The 16,343-nt window shown below is 44.0% G+C and overlaps 1 protein-coding gene across 1 annotated transcript in view; it reads right to left on the minus strand.

Moving 5' to 3' along the window:
- Positions 1–2,887: 2,887 nt before the first annotated feature.
- LOC106576204 (potassium voltage-gated channel subfamily D member 2) overlaps positions 2,888–16,343 on the minus strand; it is a 164,322-nt gene continuing 150,866 nt past the window's right edge. Inside the window, exons 3-6 of the mRNA XM_045699791.1 lie at positions 11,197–11,359; positions 6,593–6,688; positions 6,098–6,330; positions 2,888–5,144 (exon numbers count right to left, since the gene is read on the minus strand). Coding sequence (XP_045555747.1) covers positions 4,967–5,144; positions 6,098–6,330; positions 6,593–6,688; positions 11,197–11,359 — 670 coding nt within the window. The 3' untranslated portion in view covers positions 2,888–4,966. The remainder of the gene's footprint in view (positions 5,145–6,097; positions 6,331–6,592; positions 6,689–11,196; positions 11,360–16,343) is intronic.

Genomic DNA, 16,343 nt, shown 5'->3' on the forward strand with positions numbered 1-16,343 from the left:
AGGGAAATGCTTAGTGGTTGTGTTTTTGTATTCTTATGATTGGGACCTACTGGTTTATTATGTCCGAGTTTATTGACTGCTTATCCTTTAACGTCATGCTGTGTGTGACTGCTGTCTTTCCAAACGGCCTGCCTAGCGAAGGAAAGGCACCCTGTGTGAAAAACCCTGTTTCCTATGTTTTTTTAATGAGTTTCCCATAGATTTATCAGATTTTCACTCAAAATCACACAATTTTTTTTTAAATAGAAAATATACTAAAATGTGATGTTCTAAGTCCACAACAATGCTTAAACCACATCAATCTGATTGGGTGGGCCTGTCAGGGCCTGGTTCCCCATTGGGTGGTCCTATGTCCACCCAGGCTCATCCATGTCTAGCCTACTAACCAACACCTTGGATTAAACTTTTTTCAATACCTGGTTTGCATACCCATTGTTGCCTTAGTTAGCACTTACTGGTAGAAAGTTGAAACGTCTTTCCTACCCTACCGGCTACCGATGTCATTGTTCTGTGAGCTGCTCCATGCCAAAACCAGTTGAGAGCTGCACACTTTTGCTGCCTGCAGATAATATTCTGCTGAAACTAGGCTATGTGTGCTGCGCGCATGTGAATATATTTCACGTGCTTTGCGATTATGTGGGCTACTTTATGCATGATTTCTCTATTGTACTACGTAACTGATAAGTCGTATACCTCCACTACACTACTTTGATACGCATCAGTAGGGATTAAGAAGTCAATAAACACAATGCCCACTGAAAAAAAAGTGTACATACGGTTTATACCTGCGTATAGCCTCCACTACACCACTGGCCCTTTGTGTTTTACTAAAAGTGCTCCCTCTTACATGAGTGCGCTGGTATTACGGTTCCTTTCAGAATCACCAACCTGTCACACACTGGAGACCTACAGGTTCACCACTGTACTAACCTGTCACACACTGAAGACCTATAGGTTCACCACTGTACTAACCTGTCACACACTGAAGGCCTACAGGTTCACCACTGTACTAACCTGTCACACACTGAAGACCTATAGGTTCACCACTGTACTAACCTGTCACACACTGAAGACCTATAGGTTCACCACTGTACTAACCTGTCACACACTGGAGACCTATAGGTTCACCACTGTACTAACCTGTCACACACTGAAGACCTATAGGTTCACCACTGTACTAACCTGTCACACACTGAAGACCTATAGGTTCACCACTGTACTAACCTGTCACACTGAAGACCTATAGGTTCACCACTGTACTAACCTGTCACACACTGAAGACCTATAGGTTCACCACTGTACTAACCTGTCACACACTGAAGACCTATAGGTTCACCACTGTACTAACCTGTCACACACTGAAGACCTATAGGTTCACCACTGTACTAACCTGTCACACACTGAAGACCTATAGGTTCACCACTGTACTAACCTGTCACACACTGAAGACCTATAGGTCCACCACTGTACTAACCTGTCACACACTGAAGACCTATAGGTTCACCACTGTACTAACCTGTCACACACTGAAGACCTATAGGTTCACCACTGTACTAACCTGTCACACACTGAAGACCTATAGGTTCACCACTGTACTAACCTGTCACACACTGAAGACCTATAGGTTCACCACTGTACTAACCTGTCACACACTGAAGACCTATAGGTTCACCACTGTACTAACCTGTCACACACTGAAGACCTATAGGTTCACCACTGTACTAACCTGTCACACACTGAAGACCTATAGGTTCACCACTGTACTAACCTGTCACACACTGAAGACCTATAGGTTCACCACTGTATTAACCTGTCACACACTGAAGGCCAACAGGTTCACCACTATACTAACCTGTCACACACTGAAGACCTATAGGTTCACCACTGTACTAACCTGTCACACACTGAAGGCCTATAGGTTCACCACTGTACTAACCTGTCACACACTGAAGACCTATAGGTTCACCACTGTACTAACCTGTCACACACTGAAGACCTATAGGTTCACCACTGTACTAACCTGTCACACACTGAAGACCTATAGGTTCACCACTGTACTAACCTGTCACACACTGAAGACCTATAGGTTCACCACTGTACTAACCTGTCACACACTGAAGACCTATAGGTTCACCACTGTACTAACCTGTCACACACTGAAGACCTATAGGTTCACCACTGTACTAACCTGTCACACACTGAAGACCTATAGGTTCACCACTGTACTAACCTGTCACACACTGAAGACCTATAGGTTCACCACTGTACTAACCTGTCACACACTGAAGACCTATAGGTTCACCACTGTATTAACCTGTCACACACTGAAGGCCAACAGGTTCACCACTATACTAACCTGTCACACACTGAAGACCTATAGGTTCACCACTGTACTAACCTGTCACACACTGAAGGCCTATAGGTTCACCACTGTACTAACCTGTCACACACTGAAGACCTATAGGTTCACCACTGTACTAACCTGTCACACACTGAAGACCTATAGGTTCACCACTGTACTAACCTGTCACACACTGAAGACCTATAGGTTCACCACTGTACTAACCTGTCACACACTGAAGACCTATAGGTTCACCACTGTACTAACCTGTCACACACTGAAGACCTATAGGTTCACCACTGTACTAACCTGTCACACACTGAAGACCTATAGGTTCACCACTGTACTAACCTGTCACACTGAAGACCTATAGGTTCACCACTGTATTAACCTGTCACACACTGAAAGCCTACAGGTTCACCACTGTACTAACCTGTCACACACTGAAGACCTATAGGTTCACCACTGTACTAACCTGTCACACACTGAAGGCCTATAGGTTCACCACTGTACTAACCTGTCACACACTGAAGACCTATAGGTTCACCACTGTACTAACCTGTCACACACTGAAGACCTATAGGTTCACCACTGTACTAACCTGTCACACACTGAAGACCTATAGGTTCACCACTGCAGAAACATGTATATTATAGATATAAAGACTGTTAACATACTGTCTTAATGTTTCCAGAAAGGAGTGTATATATTTGGCCTGGTGAAGCGGTTTTATGTTCTGACTGAATGGAAGCTGATAATTATGATTGTTTTTTACTATGCTGGTCTCGGGAAGAAATTCTGAGTCCTCACTGTCCTAGAACAAGTCAAGACCGAGTACAAATGTATCCAAGACCGATGAACTCGAGACTCGAGTACTACAAGACTGATACATATTCTAAATAGGTCAGGAGCCAGACATGGAGACTAAGAAGAAATGGAAATGAATTACTTAGGCTATATTAGTTCAATTATTTCAAGGCTATAGCCTACAAAGAAATACATTGTGAAGCATTTGCGAGTGCTACCCACTAGGCTGGTAGGGAGCCAGGGACATTAAGCGCTCAGCATTTAAACAATATTTTGTTGTATTAAATCATTATAGTCTATAAATTTCGCATTTCGACTGTGACTTACTTAGAATTAAATACAAATTCAATGAAAAATGCTAATCAAAACAGAAGGCTCCTTGAAAGTTGGAATATGCCAGGCCTATTGGGACAAAATCAATTGTGTTGTATTGTATAGATAATAGAGCAAAAACTTTTAGGAGATCTGATTTTTAGTTGATAAATACTTTGCTACAATGACACACTTTAATTAGTTACCCACCTCGTTCCTTTCTTTTAGCATGTGCCCGTAGTAAGTACACCATCATGCTTTCGGGACATGTGTCTTTTCAGATTCCACAATGATTCTTTAGTTGTGGACACTACATCACTGCACTCCCTCTCTTGATCTTGGTCCTCATCTTTGTAAGACACCTTGATTTAGCACCTGTGTGTTTATCAGTTTCTTTACAGAAATATTTTGCGAACTCAATGACAGTAGTTAAAGCAAGGGGCTTTAGCAGCACACAAGTAGACTACAAATGCATGCTGGGCCAGACATGACCTGAGTTCATGAAGTGAGCGCTACTGGAGTGAAATTGAAGCGGGCGAGAAGGATGATGCTCCAGCCTTTGGGAATCTCGCTCTGTGCTCCAGTCAAATTGGGCACTCTGCTCCACTCCACTCACATACTCTGCCCTTAACCTAACCTTAACCCTAACCTTAACCCCAAACCTCTAACCCTGAAACCTTAACTCCTAACCCTAACCTTAAACTTAACCCTAAACCTAACCCCAAACCATAAACCTAACCCTTAAGCCTAAAATTGGATTTTAACAAATTTCGTCCTGACTTTTCAAACAATTTCTTGTTTTCCTACCTTGTCAGGACATTTTGGTGACTTGTCCGGATATTCTGGTTCTGATAAGGTAGGAACATATGTACACACACATATGCACACACAGTGCATACACCCCTTGCTCTCCTTTTTGTCAAAATATTTTAAAAGTATTTTTCTTTTCTCTCCTACTCCACACATTTCAGAACATACAAATATACATCTCCTGTAGTCAAAATCACGGCCTTAACAAACAATAAAAACCAAAACAAATTCCACCTCCCCCATTTCAGTTTTAAGACATCACATTTAAAGACACACAATATAGAAAAAATAGTAATGGTGAGTTTTCTCTTGAAGAGTGTTTGGAAGGAGTAGCTGCAGTTAGTTAGCCAGGTGGCTAAATGCTCTCCATTTGTGTGTCCGTTGCTAGGCGCTAATCTCAGTCGCCATGGCAACACAGTCTCTTCCCCACCAACAAATCCAAGGCGGGGCTTTGTGCTGCAGCTTTACACTGCAGCGTTATTTCACCAAAAGAACAGACGTGTAGGGTCCTGCAGCCTTAGTTTGCCCCCTCTAAACTGTCCCCCCTAACCACCACACCTCCCCTTACCCCTTCCCCTCCTGCAAACGCCGTTCTCTGATTGGAGCAGGAAAGGATCTCGCTTCTCTATCTCTTTCTCTCTCTCTCTCCATCTTAGGATTGCCATGATGATGATGGTGGGGGGTGGGGCGAGGGGCCTAGAGGGCGGACACCCTGACGATGTTGGCCTGGGAGTAGTCTGGGGAGGAGGAGGAGCCGTCGTCCTCGGGCGTGGTGACGGGCGGCATGGGCAGCGTGATGACGGCCGCCGTGATGTAGGGTTGCTTGCAGTTCAGAGGCACCGTCTCCTCAAACTTAGCGTTTAGACTGGAGCGACTGGAGACAGAGAGGGGGGGAGGGAAGGGAGGGCGGAGAAAATGTGGACAATTGAGAAAATAGGGGATGACAAACAGGAAGGCAGGAAAGTACAGAAAAAGATGGAGAAAATAAGGCAGACATAGAGGAGGAGGAGGAGGAGGAGGAGGAGAGGTGAAAAAGACAGGGATAGAGAGAAAGAGAGGACGGCCAGCCAGAGAGAAAGTGGTCCAGTGTTTAGTAACACAGAGAGAGAAGACAACTGTCAATTCCATGGCCAGGGTTCCCAGACCAGACCAGTCGGACCACACATACACGGACACCATGCCACTGCTGGACATAGCCAGCATACCAACACACTGACTCACCATGGGAAGAAACTTGCACAGTGTGTGTTTGTGTGTGTGTGTGTGTGCCCTGCTGCCATAGCAACCACTATGAATGCATATTTGTGTGTATATTATGTGATCTATGAATATGTATAAAGTAGATGTGTGTGTGTGTGTGTACCTGTTGTCGATCGGTCCTTCATTCTATTCGTGAATATGTGTATGTGTCTGTATACAGTGTGTGTGTTTGTATACTGTTTAGTTAAGTTTATTAGGATCCCCAGTAGATACTGCAGATGTAGCAGCTACTCTTCCTGGGGTCCACATAAAACATACATCAACAAGTACAGAACAGTTCAACAAGAACATTAAATACAAATAAATAAATACATCAAATAAATAATATGAAACCAAGAGTTTTAGATGGATTTAAGGCCAATTTATTGTTAATTACTCATTCTGATACTGACTGTAAAGCCCTGCTAAGAGTCTCAGTGAGCTCGCTCGTTGTAGGTGCTGATGTGTAGCGTGTGCAATCATCAGCTTACATAGTCATTTTAGCTTCTTGTAAAACAAGTGGGAAATCATTTGTAAAAATAGAGAAGGTACTGTTCATGTGTGGGTACACTGCATGTATGTCTGTACCTGTTAGTGATGGGTCTCTCTCTGATGTGGATGGTGCTCAGCTCCTGGATGCTGTTCCTATGCCCTCCAGTCATGTTGGAGTTGGGCACGTTGAAGCTCTTCCTCTTGTTGCGTCGCGAGCAGCACGACAGGCCTTGGGAGGAGGAGCCAGAGGAGAGGGAGGGGGAGTGCTTCGCCATGGAAACCTCCAGTAGGCTGGTCTCAAACGTTTGCTCATCCACAAATTCATGATTCTGAGGGAGAGGGGGAGGATGGAATGAGAGAGAGAGATAGAGAGACCACATGTTACTTTTGTGGACAAGGATCAAGCCAAAGCAAAAGTGCCAACTACGGCATCCATATTAGGAGTTTTGCCTGAAATCTGATGACTTCCTAATATGGATACCATACTCTACTCTTAATTAATGGCTTCTGCTTTCATGAACATAGATAGATAACAGTAGTGGATACATCTCCAATTCTCCACCACAGTCATTTCTAAAGCATTGTTCTTACCGTGGTCTTCTCCAGGCAGTGCAATAGGTGATTGTGGTGCGTATCGAACATGGGGTTGGCTTTGCACACCAGCGCCTGGCCTGCTGCCTTTGATGCCTTTTGGGCACAAAAACAAAGATGGATGCATATTAACACTTTAAACAGACTACAAAACATGTCCCTCCACGGGGTAGACAGCGGACCAACCAACCAGAGCAGGAGACAGAGAGGGACGGGGCTAATGCTCTCACAACGTTATTGCAACCTTCTGCTGTGGCACAGGAACAATATGAGAACATTAGGTCTGTCCATCTCCATTGATCTCCCCCTCCAAGCTCAATGTCCTCCCATTGTTTTTGATGAATCACTCAATGGTTCAAACTCAGCCTTTCAACAACAACAAAAACATTTCAACACGTCTGTTGTTGATGTGTATACTGGTAGGCCTATTTGTCCTGATGTTTGTGTCTGTCTTTCTGTTTTTCTGTTGGTCAGTGTTGACTCAAGCCTCATTTGACCCACGAGAGACACCGTAGCCTTTCCATACTGGGCCGGATTCAATGAGACGCAGGGGAATGAACCAAGGAGAATGTCTATAAAATCCTGTTCTTCGGACATGTGGAATTTGGAACTCAGAACTTGGAACTTATGTGTGGGACATCGTCCTCCAATAAGCTTCACTGCGTCACTTTGACCCCGCCCCCGCATGTGGCGTCAGTCGCTGGCTGATGACATGCATCTCATTCCTCCATGTGATGGTAATCCATGACGCGTTCTGATGATGTCATACCCATAGCGTGCCAAAACGTGGGCAATCCAAAATGCATGTGAGAACAAAATAAACACATGGAAATGAAATAGCAGAAAAAGGAGAAGAAGACAAAGAAAATCAAGAGCAGAGAAGTAGAGATGAGGGTGGTTGCAGAGAGACCCGTTTCACCATTCGAAGGTGATGGGAGGTCGCTCTCTTCCCCCCACCCCCACCTTGGGGCCAAGCCTCATGGATTGGGTGCACTGACACCGGTGAGGAGCGGAATATGAGCCGCAGCCATTCACCCCCAGTTCCATTAGTTGGTACCAGACCCCCAGGGCAGTCTTGGTGGGGGTGAGAGAGAGAATAAGAGAAAGAGAGAGAGTGTGGGTGGTAAGTCGTGAATAGTGACGTTAGAGAGGTGGGACACCATGGAAGACGCAACAGCTCTGAATGAGAGAGAGGGGAAGGGGGAATCCCCTTGCCCCCATCGGGGTTTCGGCATGCACTAACCGGCATCTCACGGACCCCCCCCCGCAAAAAAATAAAATAAATAGAAGAAAGTTTAAAGAAGTAAAACACCACTCGGCGACGGTTACGTATCCACGGTTACCTCGTTGCTTTTATACTGCAAATAAGCGTTAGTCCCTCCACTCTTCCTTGCGGCAATTCTAGCAAGCTTGGTTTTCTGTTTGTGAACAAAACCACATGTGCATTTAGCCTGCCACTGAATGTGTGTGTGAGTGTAAGTGTGTGAGTGTGTGAGTGTGTGAGTGTGAGTGTGTGAGTGTGTGTGTGAGTGTGTGAGTGAGTGAGTGTGTGTGTGTGTGTGAATGAGTATGAAACAGAGAGACCCATAGCTCTTGAAAGACAATAAAGATGTCCCCCAGTCATAGATGTAAATTCCAAGCCTGTAAATCCCACTATCTGACAGTGGCTAGATGTAAACCTTTGTATTGCAGCTGTATTCAAACTGCTTTTTATACTGTTCAACATACCTTGTGTCAATTGAAGCTTATCCTCAATACTGACAACTAAACTAATGGTGTTTTCTAAAGCAAGAAATAGACCTCTGAACCATTCACCTATTACTACCTGTCAGGGCAAGGAGATTGAGGTTGTAACCTCATAAATATTTTGGAATTTTGATTGATGATGGCCTCTCTTTTAAAATGCATATTCAACAATTTACAAAAAAATTGAAGCTGAAATTAGGATTTTATTTTAGGAATAAGTCCTGTTTTTCTTTTGAAGCCAGAAGGAGGCTAGTATCAGCTACATTTATGCCTTTACTAGACTATGGGGATATTTTATATATGAACGCTTCCGTTCAGTGTTTGAGATCAATTGACACCCTTTAACATGGCACTTTGAGATTTATTTTAAACTGCAAAACCCTTACGCACCACTGCACTTTATATACCAGGGTTGGCTGGCCTTCTCTAGTCACTCGTAGGCTCAGTCACTGGTATACTTTTATTTGGGTTTAGCCAATTTGGGTTTACTACCATTTTATTTGGGCAATTTTATTGTTCAGAAATGTGGTGGGTACTCTCCTCGTTCGCGGAACGTTATCCTGCTAACTGTTCCAAATGTCCGAACTGAATTTGGTATAAGGGCTTTTATGTACTCCGCCCCATCGGCTTGAAACGCCTTACAAAATACTTTTAAACTGGAAGAACTTGTCCCGATTGGGGTTTTTAAATCACGGATGAAGGATCTTGAGACTGATTCCCTGACCTGTCAATGTTTTTAATTTGCTGTTTTATGATTTTGTTATACTCTTGTGAATTCTATGGTTTTTACTAGATTACTTGTAGTTTTTCATGTTGTTTGTCTGTAATTTTTGTAATGACTTGGCGCTGCCTATCTTGGCCAGGACGCTCTTGAAAAAGAGATTTTAAATCTCAATGAGCCCTTCCTGAATAAATAAAGGTTAAATAAATAAAATAAATAAATTCATCCAAGGCCACTCTCTTTTATGGTGAGTGTTGGTGAATAAAATAACTTGGTATCCACTATGTACAGACAGGCACATGCATGCGCCAGCACAGCTAGAGGACAACACAGCGAGGTTCAGTAGCGCACACACAAGCTATCCCTGTATCTCTGTCTAACATCCATGTTTCCATTCAAACCCCAGAGCTCAGTCATCATCCCTCCTAAATGGAATAACAGATTGTTGTTCTTGGGAGGGAGCTACTTACTGGACGCACAACAGGGGCTAAGTTATCTTCCTTCTCCCCCTCTCCCCCCTCTCTCTCATTCTCTCCTTCCCTCTCTCCCACCATTCTCTCTCTCATTCTCTCCTTCCCTCTCTCCCACCATTCTCTCTCTCTCTTGCTCCCTTTCTTCTCCCCTTTTCCTCGTGTCTGTCTGTCTGTCTGTCTGTCTGTCTGTCTGTCTGTCTGTCTGTCTGTCTGTCTGTCTGTCTGTCTGTCTGTCTGTCTGTCTGTCTGTCTGTCTGTCTGTCTGTCTGTCTGTCTGTCTGTCTGTCTGTCTGTCTGTCTGTCTGTCTGTCTGTCTGATGAAGTCTCCTGTGTGGATTTAGCGATCTAATTTAAAGTCCTACTCCAGTCTCCTTTTCACCTCATTTACTCAAGGGGACTGAAGAGACCGAAAAGATTTGACATAGGCCCTCAGATCCTCAAAAGGTTCTACAGCTGCACCATCGAGCGCATCCTGACTGGTTGCATCACAGCCTGGTATGGCAACTGCTCGGCCTCCGACCCATCTTTTACGCTGCTGCTACTCTCTGTTTATAATCTATGCATAGTCACTTTAACTCTACCTACATGTACATATTACCTCAATTACCCCAACTAACCGGTGCCCCCACACATTGACTCTGTACCGGTACCCCTTGTATATAGCCTCGCTTGTTATTTTAGTGCTGCTCTTTATTTATTTATTTAATTACTTTTATTTTATATTTAAAAAACATGTACTTATCTATTTTTACTTAACACTTATTTATTTTATTTTCTTAAAACTTCTTAAAGCATTGTTGGTTACGGACTTGTAAGTAAGCATTTCACTGTTGTTTTCGGCGCATCTCAATCTCAATAAGGCACATCGCAATAAGTGGTCCAGGTAAGTCATTACACAAGTGGAGGGGGCTTTCATCTTTTGTTCCTATTGCTCCTGTATTGTTCCTCAAGCAAGGGTGGAGGTCGATGACATCACAAAGTCACCATCAGACCGACTCCTGGAAGTTTGCAGTTGTGTCTAAAAGACACTAAACACATTATTTTTTTACCCTTTAGTGTGTGTACTTTTACTGTATTCATACTTGGGATAAAGGAAAAGTAATAAAATGACTGGAGGACGTCTTTAAGAGTGAGGGACCATGAATTATCTTGTAATATGATGTGTGTAGCCCACTCCTTCACACATAGAGACGTCTCTGTGTTGCTCTAATTATTGATGTGGAAGTCGGGGTGGTCCCGTATGGCCCATTACGGTTAACATACCAGAGGAAGCACACAGACACACAGACACACACACATGACCATACACTATCCCACATACACACTGAGTTTGTACACACACACACAAACACAAAAGCCTGGTTATCTTCCATGTAAACTCCACTACACTCTGTGTGTGTACCCCAACAACCCACTCTCTGCTGTTTCCATCTCTGCTGGAGTGTGTACAGTATGTATGCGTGAATAGCAGCATGTTTGCGAATTCCATTCCCTTCTTAGACCCACACAGACATCGCTTACAGCGAGAGTGATTTTTTTCCCCCTAGGATCACGCCGCCACCACATACAGCTCTGTTGGACCCTTCCAAGTCAGAGTTCATGACCTTTATGGCCCAGGACCTATGGTGTCACGGCAGGCGTGAGGGTGGGACATTGTTGGTTACCTTTTGGGCGCGTCTCTTGTCTGCCCGCTGGCTCTGGTGGTAAATGCGGCTGAAGTTGGACACGATGACGGGCACGGGCAGAGCGATGACCAACACACCGCTCAGGGAACAGACAGAACCAACGATCTTCCCTACAATGGTTTTAGGAACCATGTCTCCATATCTGTACACACAGAGAGAGAGAGACAGAGAGACAGAGAGAGAGAGAGAGAGAGAGAGAGAGGTTAGGGCATAAGGGTGGGGGTTTTATGCACATCCAAAGTGATGACTGGAGCTGGACAATAGTTATTAAATGAATAGAAAAGAAGGGACTGTCTACGGGGGCAGCAACACTGAGCATACAGGACCCATCTCCAATCAGAAAACCAACACACTTACTCAACATTGAGTGTGTCATTTTAGAGAACAGTCAACCATTTCCTAGTAGGCCATTGCCTGGTCATGGTAATCTTTACCATGCATAGATTAGAATTGGTAAACCCAGATACAGTACACTATACAACCACTTGATGGCACTAGAGAGCTATAGAGCACCCACCCCTGGCCTGCACATTATACATGATGGAAGATACTGTAGATATGAAATGTTATGATTATGGCTTATTTATTACTTATCTTATGTTTGCTGTAGTGCTGGGCTATAATGCATTGCCCCGTGGGAAATACTTTTAGGAAATTTCAAAGAGGAAAACTTCTGAAAAGGAAGAACCCACTTCATTTCAAGGTCCAAAATGACACAGAAAAATGCCAGGCACAAACCTATCTGGTGAATGGTCTCTTGGCCTAGTTTCTATTTTTCTATATCATCTTCCCTTTCCCCTCCTCCCTCTTTCTTTCCCCCTCTTTAAAAACATGTCTCATTCATTATTGGACATCTCCACGTTCCCTCCTTTCCTTTTCATCCTCTCATTCAGCCTACCTCCACTCACTGTATTCCCATTAGATGCAGGGACTCCCGAGTGGGAACACAAAGTACCGGAGTGTTTCTTTTGGAAGTGCCGGAATGTTCTTTAGAGCGAGCCTAATGACAGAGTAGCACAGTCACAAACCAACAGAGAGCCTCTAAACCATCTGTAGACTAGCAGGGAGAGAATATTTTTCTCCATCTCCCTCTTTCTCACTCTTTCTCACCACAGAGCTGTTAGAATGTGCTTAGTCAGGGATTTTGGTGGTTTTGGCCTCTAGACACTGGCCTGCACTCACACATGCTAACTAACTAACATGCAGACACACACACACGCATACACGCAGACACACACACACACACACACACACACACACACACACACACACACACACACACACACACACACACACACACACACGCAGACACACACACGCAGACACACACACGCAGACACACACACACACTCCCCTGCATGGTCTCCATAAGCCCTCTCTCTCAGTAAATGTAAATGGGGTTTCAGTAGTCTCAGGGGTTTCAGTATATCCCACCACTGTCTGTCTGCCCTCCGCTCAGTGAGTCAGCCCGCCGATTTACAACCACGGCAACCCCTGAAACCATGGCAACACACCCTCACAGCCGGGCCTGGAGACCTTCAACACACACAGAGGTTCCTGTTTGATGAGTGATGTCATCACTGCACGATCCTGAGGGTCAGTGTCGAGGTGCTTGGATATGAGTTTGTATGAGCAGTATATGAGCTCAGAGTGTGATTAGAGCCCTCCATTAGACATGACTTTGAATGAGTTTAAGAATGAGTTAGAGTCCCACCTCCTTTAGGTATGAATTTGAATATGAGTATATAGTAGGACTACTCCCCCTTTAGATACAAGTTTGAGTTTTAGATATGAGTTTTAGATATGAGTTGTAGATATGAGTTGTAGATATGAGTTTTAGATATGAGTTTTAGATATGGGTTTATAGCGCCCTTATTTTTTATCATATCTGTAACTGTTAGAGTATGAGTTTTAAATATGAGTATGATATGAGTTTTAGATATGAGTCTGTTATGAGTTTTAGATATGAGTTTTAAATATGAGTTAGAATATGAGTTTTAAATATGAGTCTGGGAGTATGAGTTTTAGATATGAGTCTGGTATGAGTTTCAGACATGAGTTTTAAATATGAGTTAGAGTATGTGTACGGGTATGAGTTTTTGATATAATTAAGGTTATGAGTTTTAGATATGAGCATGGATAGGAGTTAGTTTTAGATATGAGTATGAGTAATTAGGTATGTGGGTATGAGTTTTAGATATGAGTTCTAGTACAAGTGTATCTCCTTGTGACTGTAATTGAATTCCTAAGAAGAGCTGCAGGGCTCATCTACCCAGCACATGAAAGACTGTACCATAATTGCACGCACACAAAGAAGTAAAATTCTCCCATTAAGTTACTGTAATTAACCATGAAGAGAGAGAGAAGAAGAAGGGGCAGAAGGGCAGATTTTTCCACCTTGCCAGCTCGGGGATTCGAACCAGCAACCTTTCGTTTACTGGCCCAACGCTAGAGGGAGAGCGAGATAAAGAGGGATGAAAGAGAGGGGTATAGATAGAGAGAGAGAGGGGAGAGTGACGGAGATATATACTGTATATACACTACCATTCAAAAGGTTGCGGTCACTTAGAAATGTCCTTGTTTTTGAAAGAAAAGTACATTTTTTGTCCATTAAAATAACATAAAATTCATCATAAATACAGTGTAGACATTGTTAATGTTGTAAATGACTATTGTAGCTGGAAACGGCAGATTCTTTTTTTTAACGGAATATCTACATAGGCGTACAGAGGCCCATTATCAGCAACCATCACTCCTGTGTTCCAAGTTTATCATTTTAAAAGGCTAATTGATCATTAGAAAACCCTTTTGCAATTATGTTAGCACAGCTTAAAACTTTTGTTCTGATTAAAGAAGCAATACAACTGGCCTTCTTTAGACTAGTTGAGTATCTGGAGCATCAGCATTTGTGGTTTCAATTACAGGCTCAAAATGGCCACAAACAAAGCACTTTCTTCTGAAACTCGTCAGTCTATTCTTGTTCTGAGAAATGAAGGCAATTCCATGCGAGAAATTGCCAAGAAACTGAAGATCTCGTACAACGCTGTGTACTACTCCCTTCACAGGACAGCGCAAACTGGCTCTAACCAGAATAGAAAGAGTAGTGGGAGGCCCCGGTGCACAACTGAGCGAGAGGACAAGTACATTAGAGTGTCTAGTTTGAGAAACAGACGCCTCACAAGTCCTCAACTGGCAGCTTTCTTAAATAGTACCCGCAAAACACCAGTCTCAACGTCAACAGTGAAGAGGCGACGCTGGGGTGCTGGCCTTCTAGGTGCCTTCTAGGCCAGCACCCCAACTCTACCTATAGAGTTTTCACCTGTATTTTTCATAGCTGTTTACATACCACCACAATCAGAGGCGGGCACTAAGACAGCATTGAATGAGCTGTATTCCACCATAAGCAAAGGAGAAAACGCTCACCCAGAGGCGGCGCTCCTAGTAGCCGGGGACTTCAATGCAGGGAAACTAAAATCCATTTGATCAAATTTCTATCAGCATGCCTTTACTCCACACACAGAGATGCACACAAAGCTCTACCTCGCTCTCCATTTGGCAAATCTGACCATTATTCTATCCTCCTGATTCCTGCTTACAAGCAAAAATTAAAGCAGGAAGCACCAGTGACTAGATAAATAAAAAGTGGTCAGATGAAGCATATGCTAAGCTATAGGACTGTTTTGCTAGCACAGACTGGAAAAGGTTTCAGGATTCCTCCAATGGCATTGAGGAGTACACCACATCAGTCATTGGCTTCATCAATACGTGCATCAATGACGTCATCCCCACAGTGACCGTACGTACATACCCCAACCAGAAGCCATGGATTACAGGCAACATTTGCACTGAGCTAAAGGGTAAAGCTGCGGCTTTCAAGGAGCAGGACTCTAAACCGGAAGCTTATAAGAAATCCCGCTATATCCTCCGACGAACCATCAAACAGGCAAAGCATCAATACAGGACTAAGATCGAATTGTACTACACTGGCTCTGATGCTAGTCGGATGTGGCAGGGCTTGCAAACCATTACAGACTACAAATGGAAGCACAGCTGAGAACTGCCCAGTGGCACGAGCCTACCAGACGAGCTAAACTGCTTCTATGCTCGCTTCAAGGCAAATAAGACTGAAACATGCATGAGAGCCCCAGCTGTTCCGGAAGACTGTGTGATCACGCTCTCCGCCTATAGGGAGGAGGTCAGAGACCTGGCTGTGTGGTGCCAGGACAATAACCTCTCCCTCAACGTGATCAAGACAAAGGAGGGGATTGTGGACTACAGGAAAAAGAGGACCGAGGATGCCCCCATTCTCATCGATGGGGCTGCAGTGGAGCAGGTTGAGAGCTTCAAGTTCCTTGGTGTCTACATCACCAACAAACTAACATGGTCCAAGCACACCAAGACAGTCGTGAAGAGGGCACGACAAAACCTATTCCCCCTTGGGAGACTGAAAAGATTTGGCATTGGTCCTCAGATCCTCAAAAGGTTCTACAGCTACACCATCGAGAGCATCCTGACTGGTTGCTTCACTGCCTGGTATGGCAACTGCTCGGCCCCCGACCGCAAGCCACTACAGAGTGCAGTGCAAATGGCCAAGTACATCACTGGGGCCAAGCTTCCTGCCATCCAAGACCTCTATACCACGCGGTGTCAGAGGAAGGCCCTTAAAATTGTCAAAGACTCCAGCCACCCTAGTCATAGACTGTTCTCTCTGCTACCGCACGGCAAGCGGTACCGGAGCTCCAAGTCTAGGTTCAAGTGGCTTCTAAACAGCCTCTACCCCCAAGCCATAAGACTCCTGAACACCTAATCAAATGGCTACCCAGACTATTTGCATTGCCCCCCCCCTCCCCCTCCCCCTCTTTTACACTGCTGCTACTCTCTGTTGTTATCGTCTATGCGTAGTCACTGAAATAACTCTACCTTCATGTATATACAGTTGAAGTCGGAAGTTTAAATACATTTAGGTTGGAGTCATTAAAACTCGTTTTTCAACCACTCCACGAATTTCTTGTCAACAAACTATAGTTAGGACATCTACTTTGTGCATGACACAAGTCATTTTACCAACAATTGTTTACAAACAGATTATTTCACTTACAATTCACTGTATCATAATTCAAGTGGGT

Source organism: Salmo salar, chromosome ssa17 (assembly GCF_905237065.1).
Source record: "Salmo salar chromosome ssa17, Ssal_v3.1, whole genome shotgun sequence".
Lineage (NCBI taxonomy): Eukaryota > Metazoa > Chordata > Actinopteri > Salmoniformes > Salmonidae > Salmo > Salmo salar.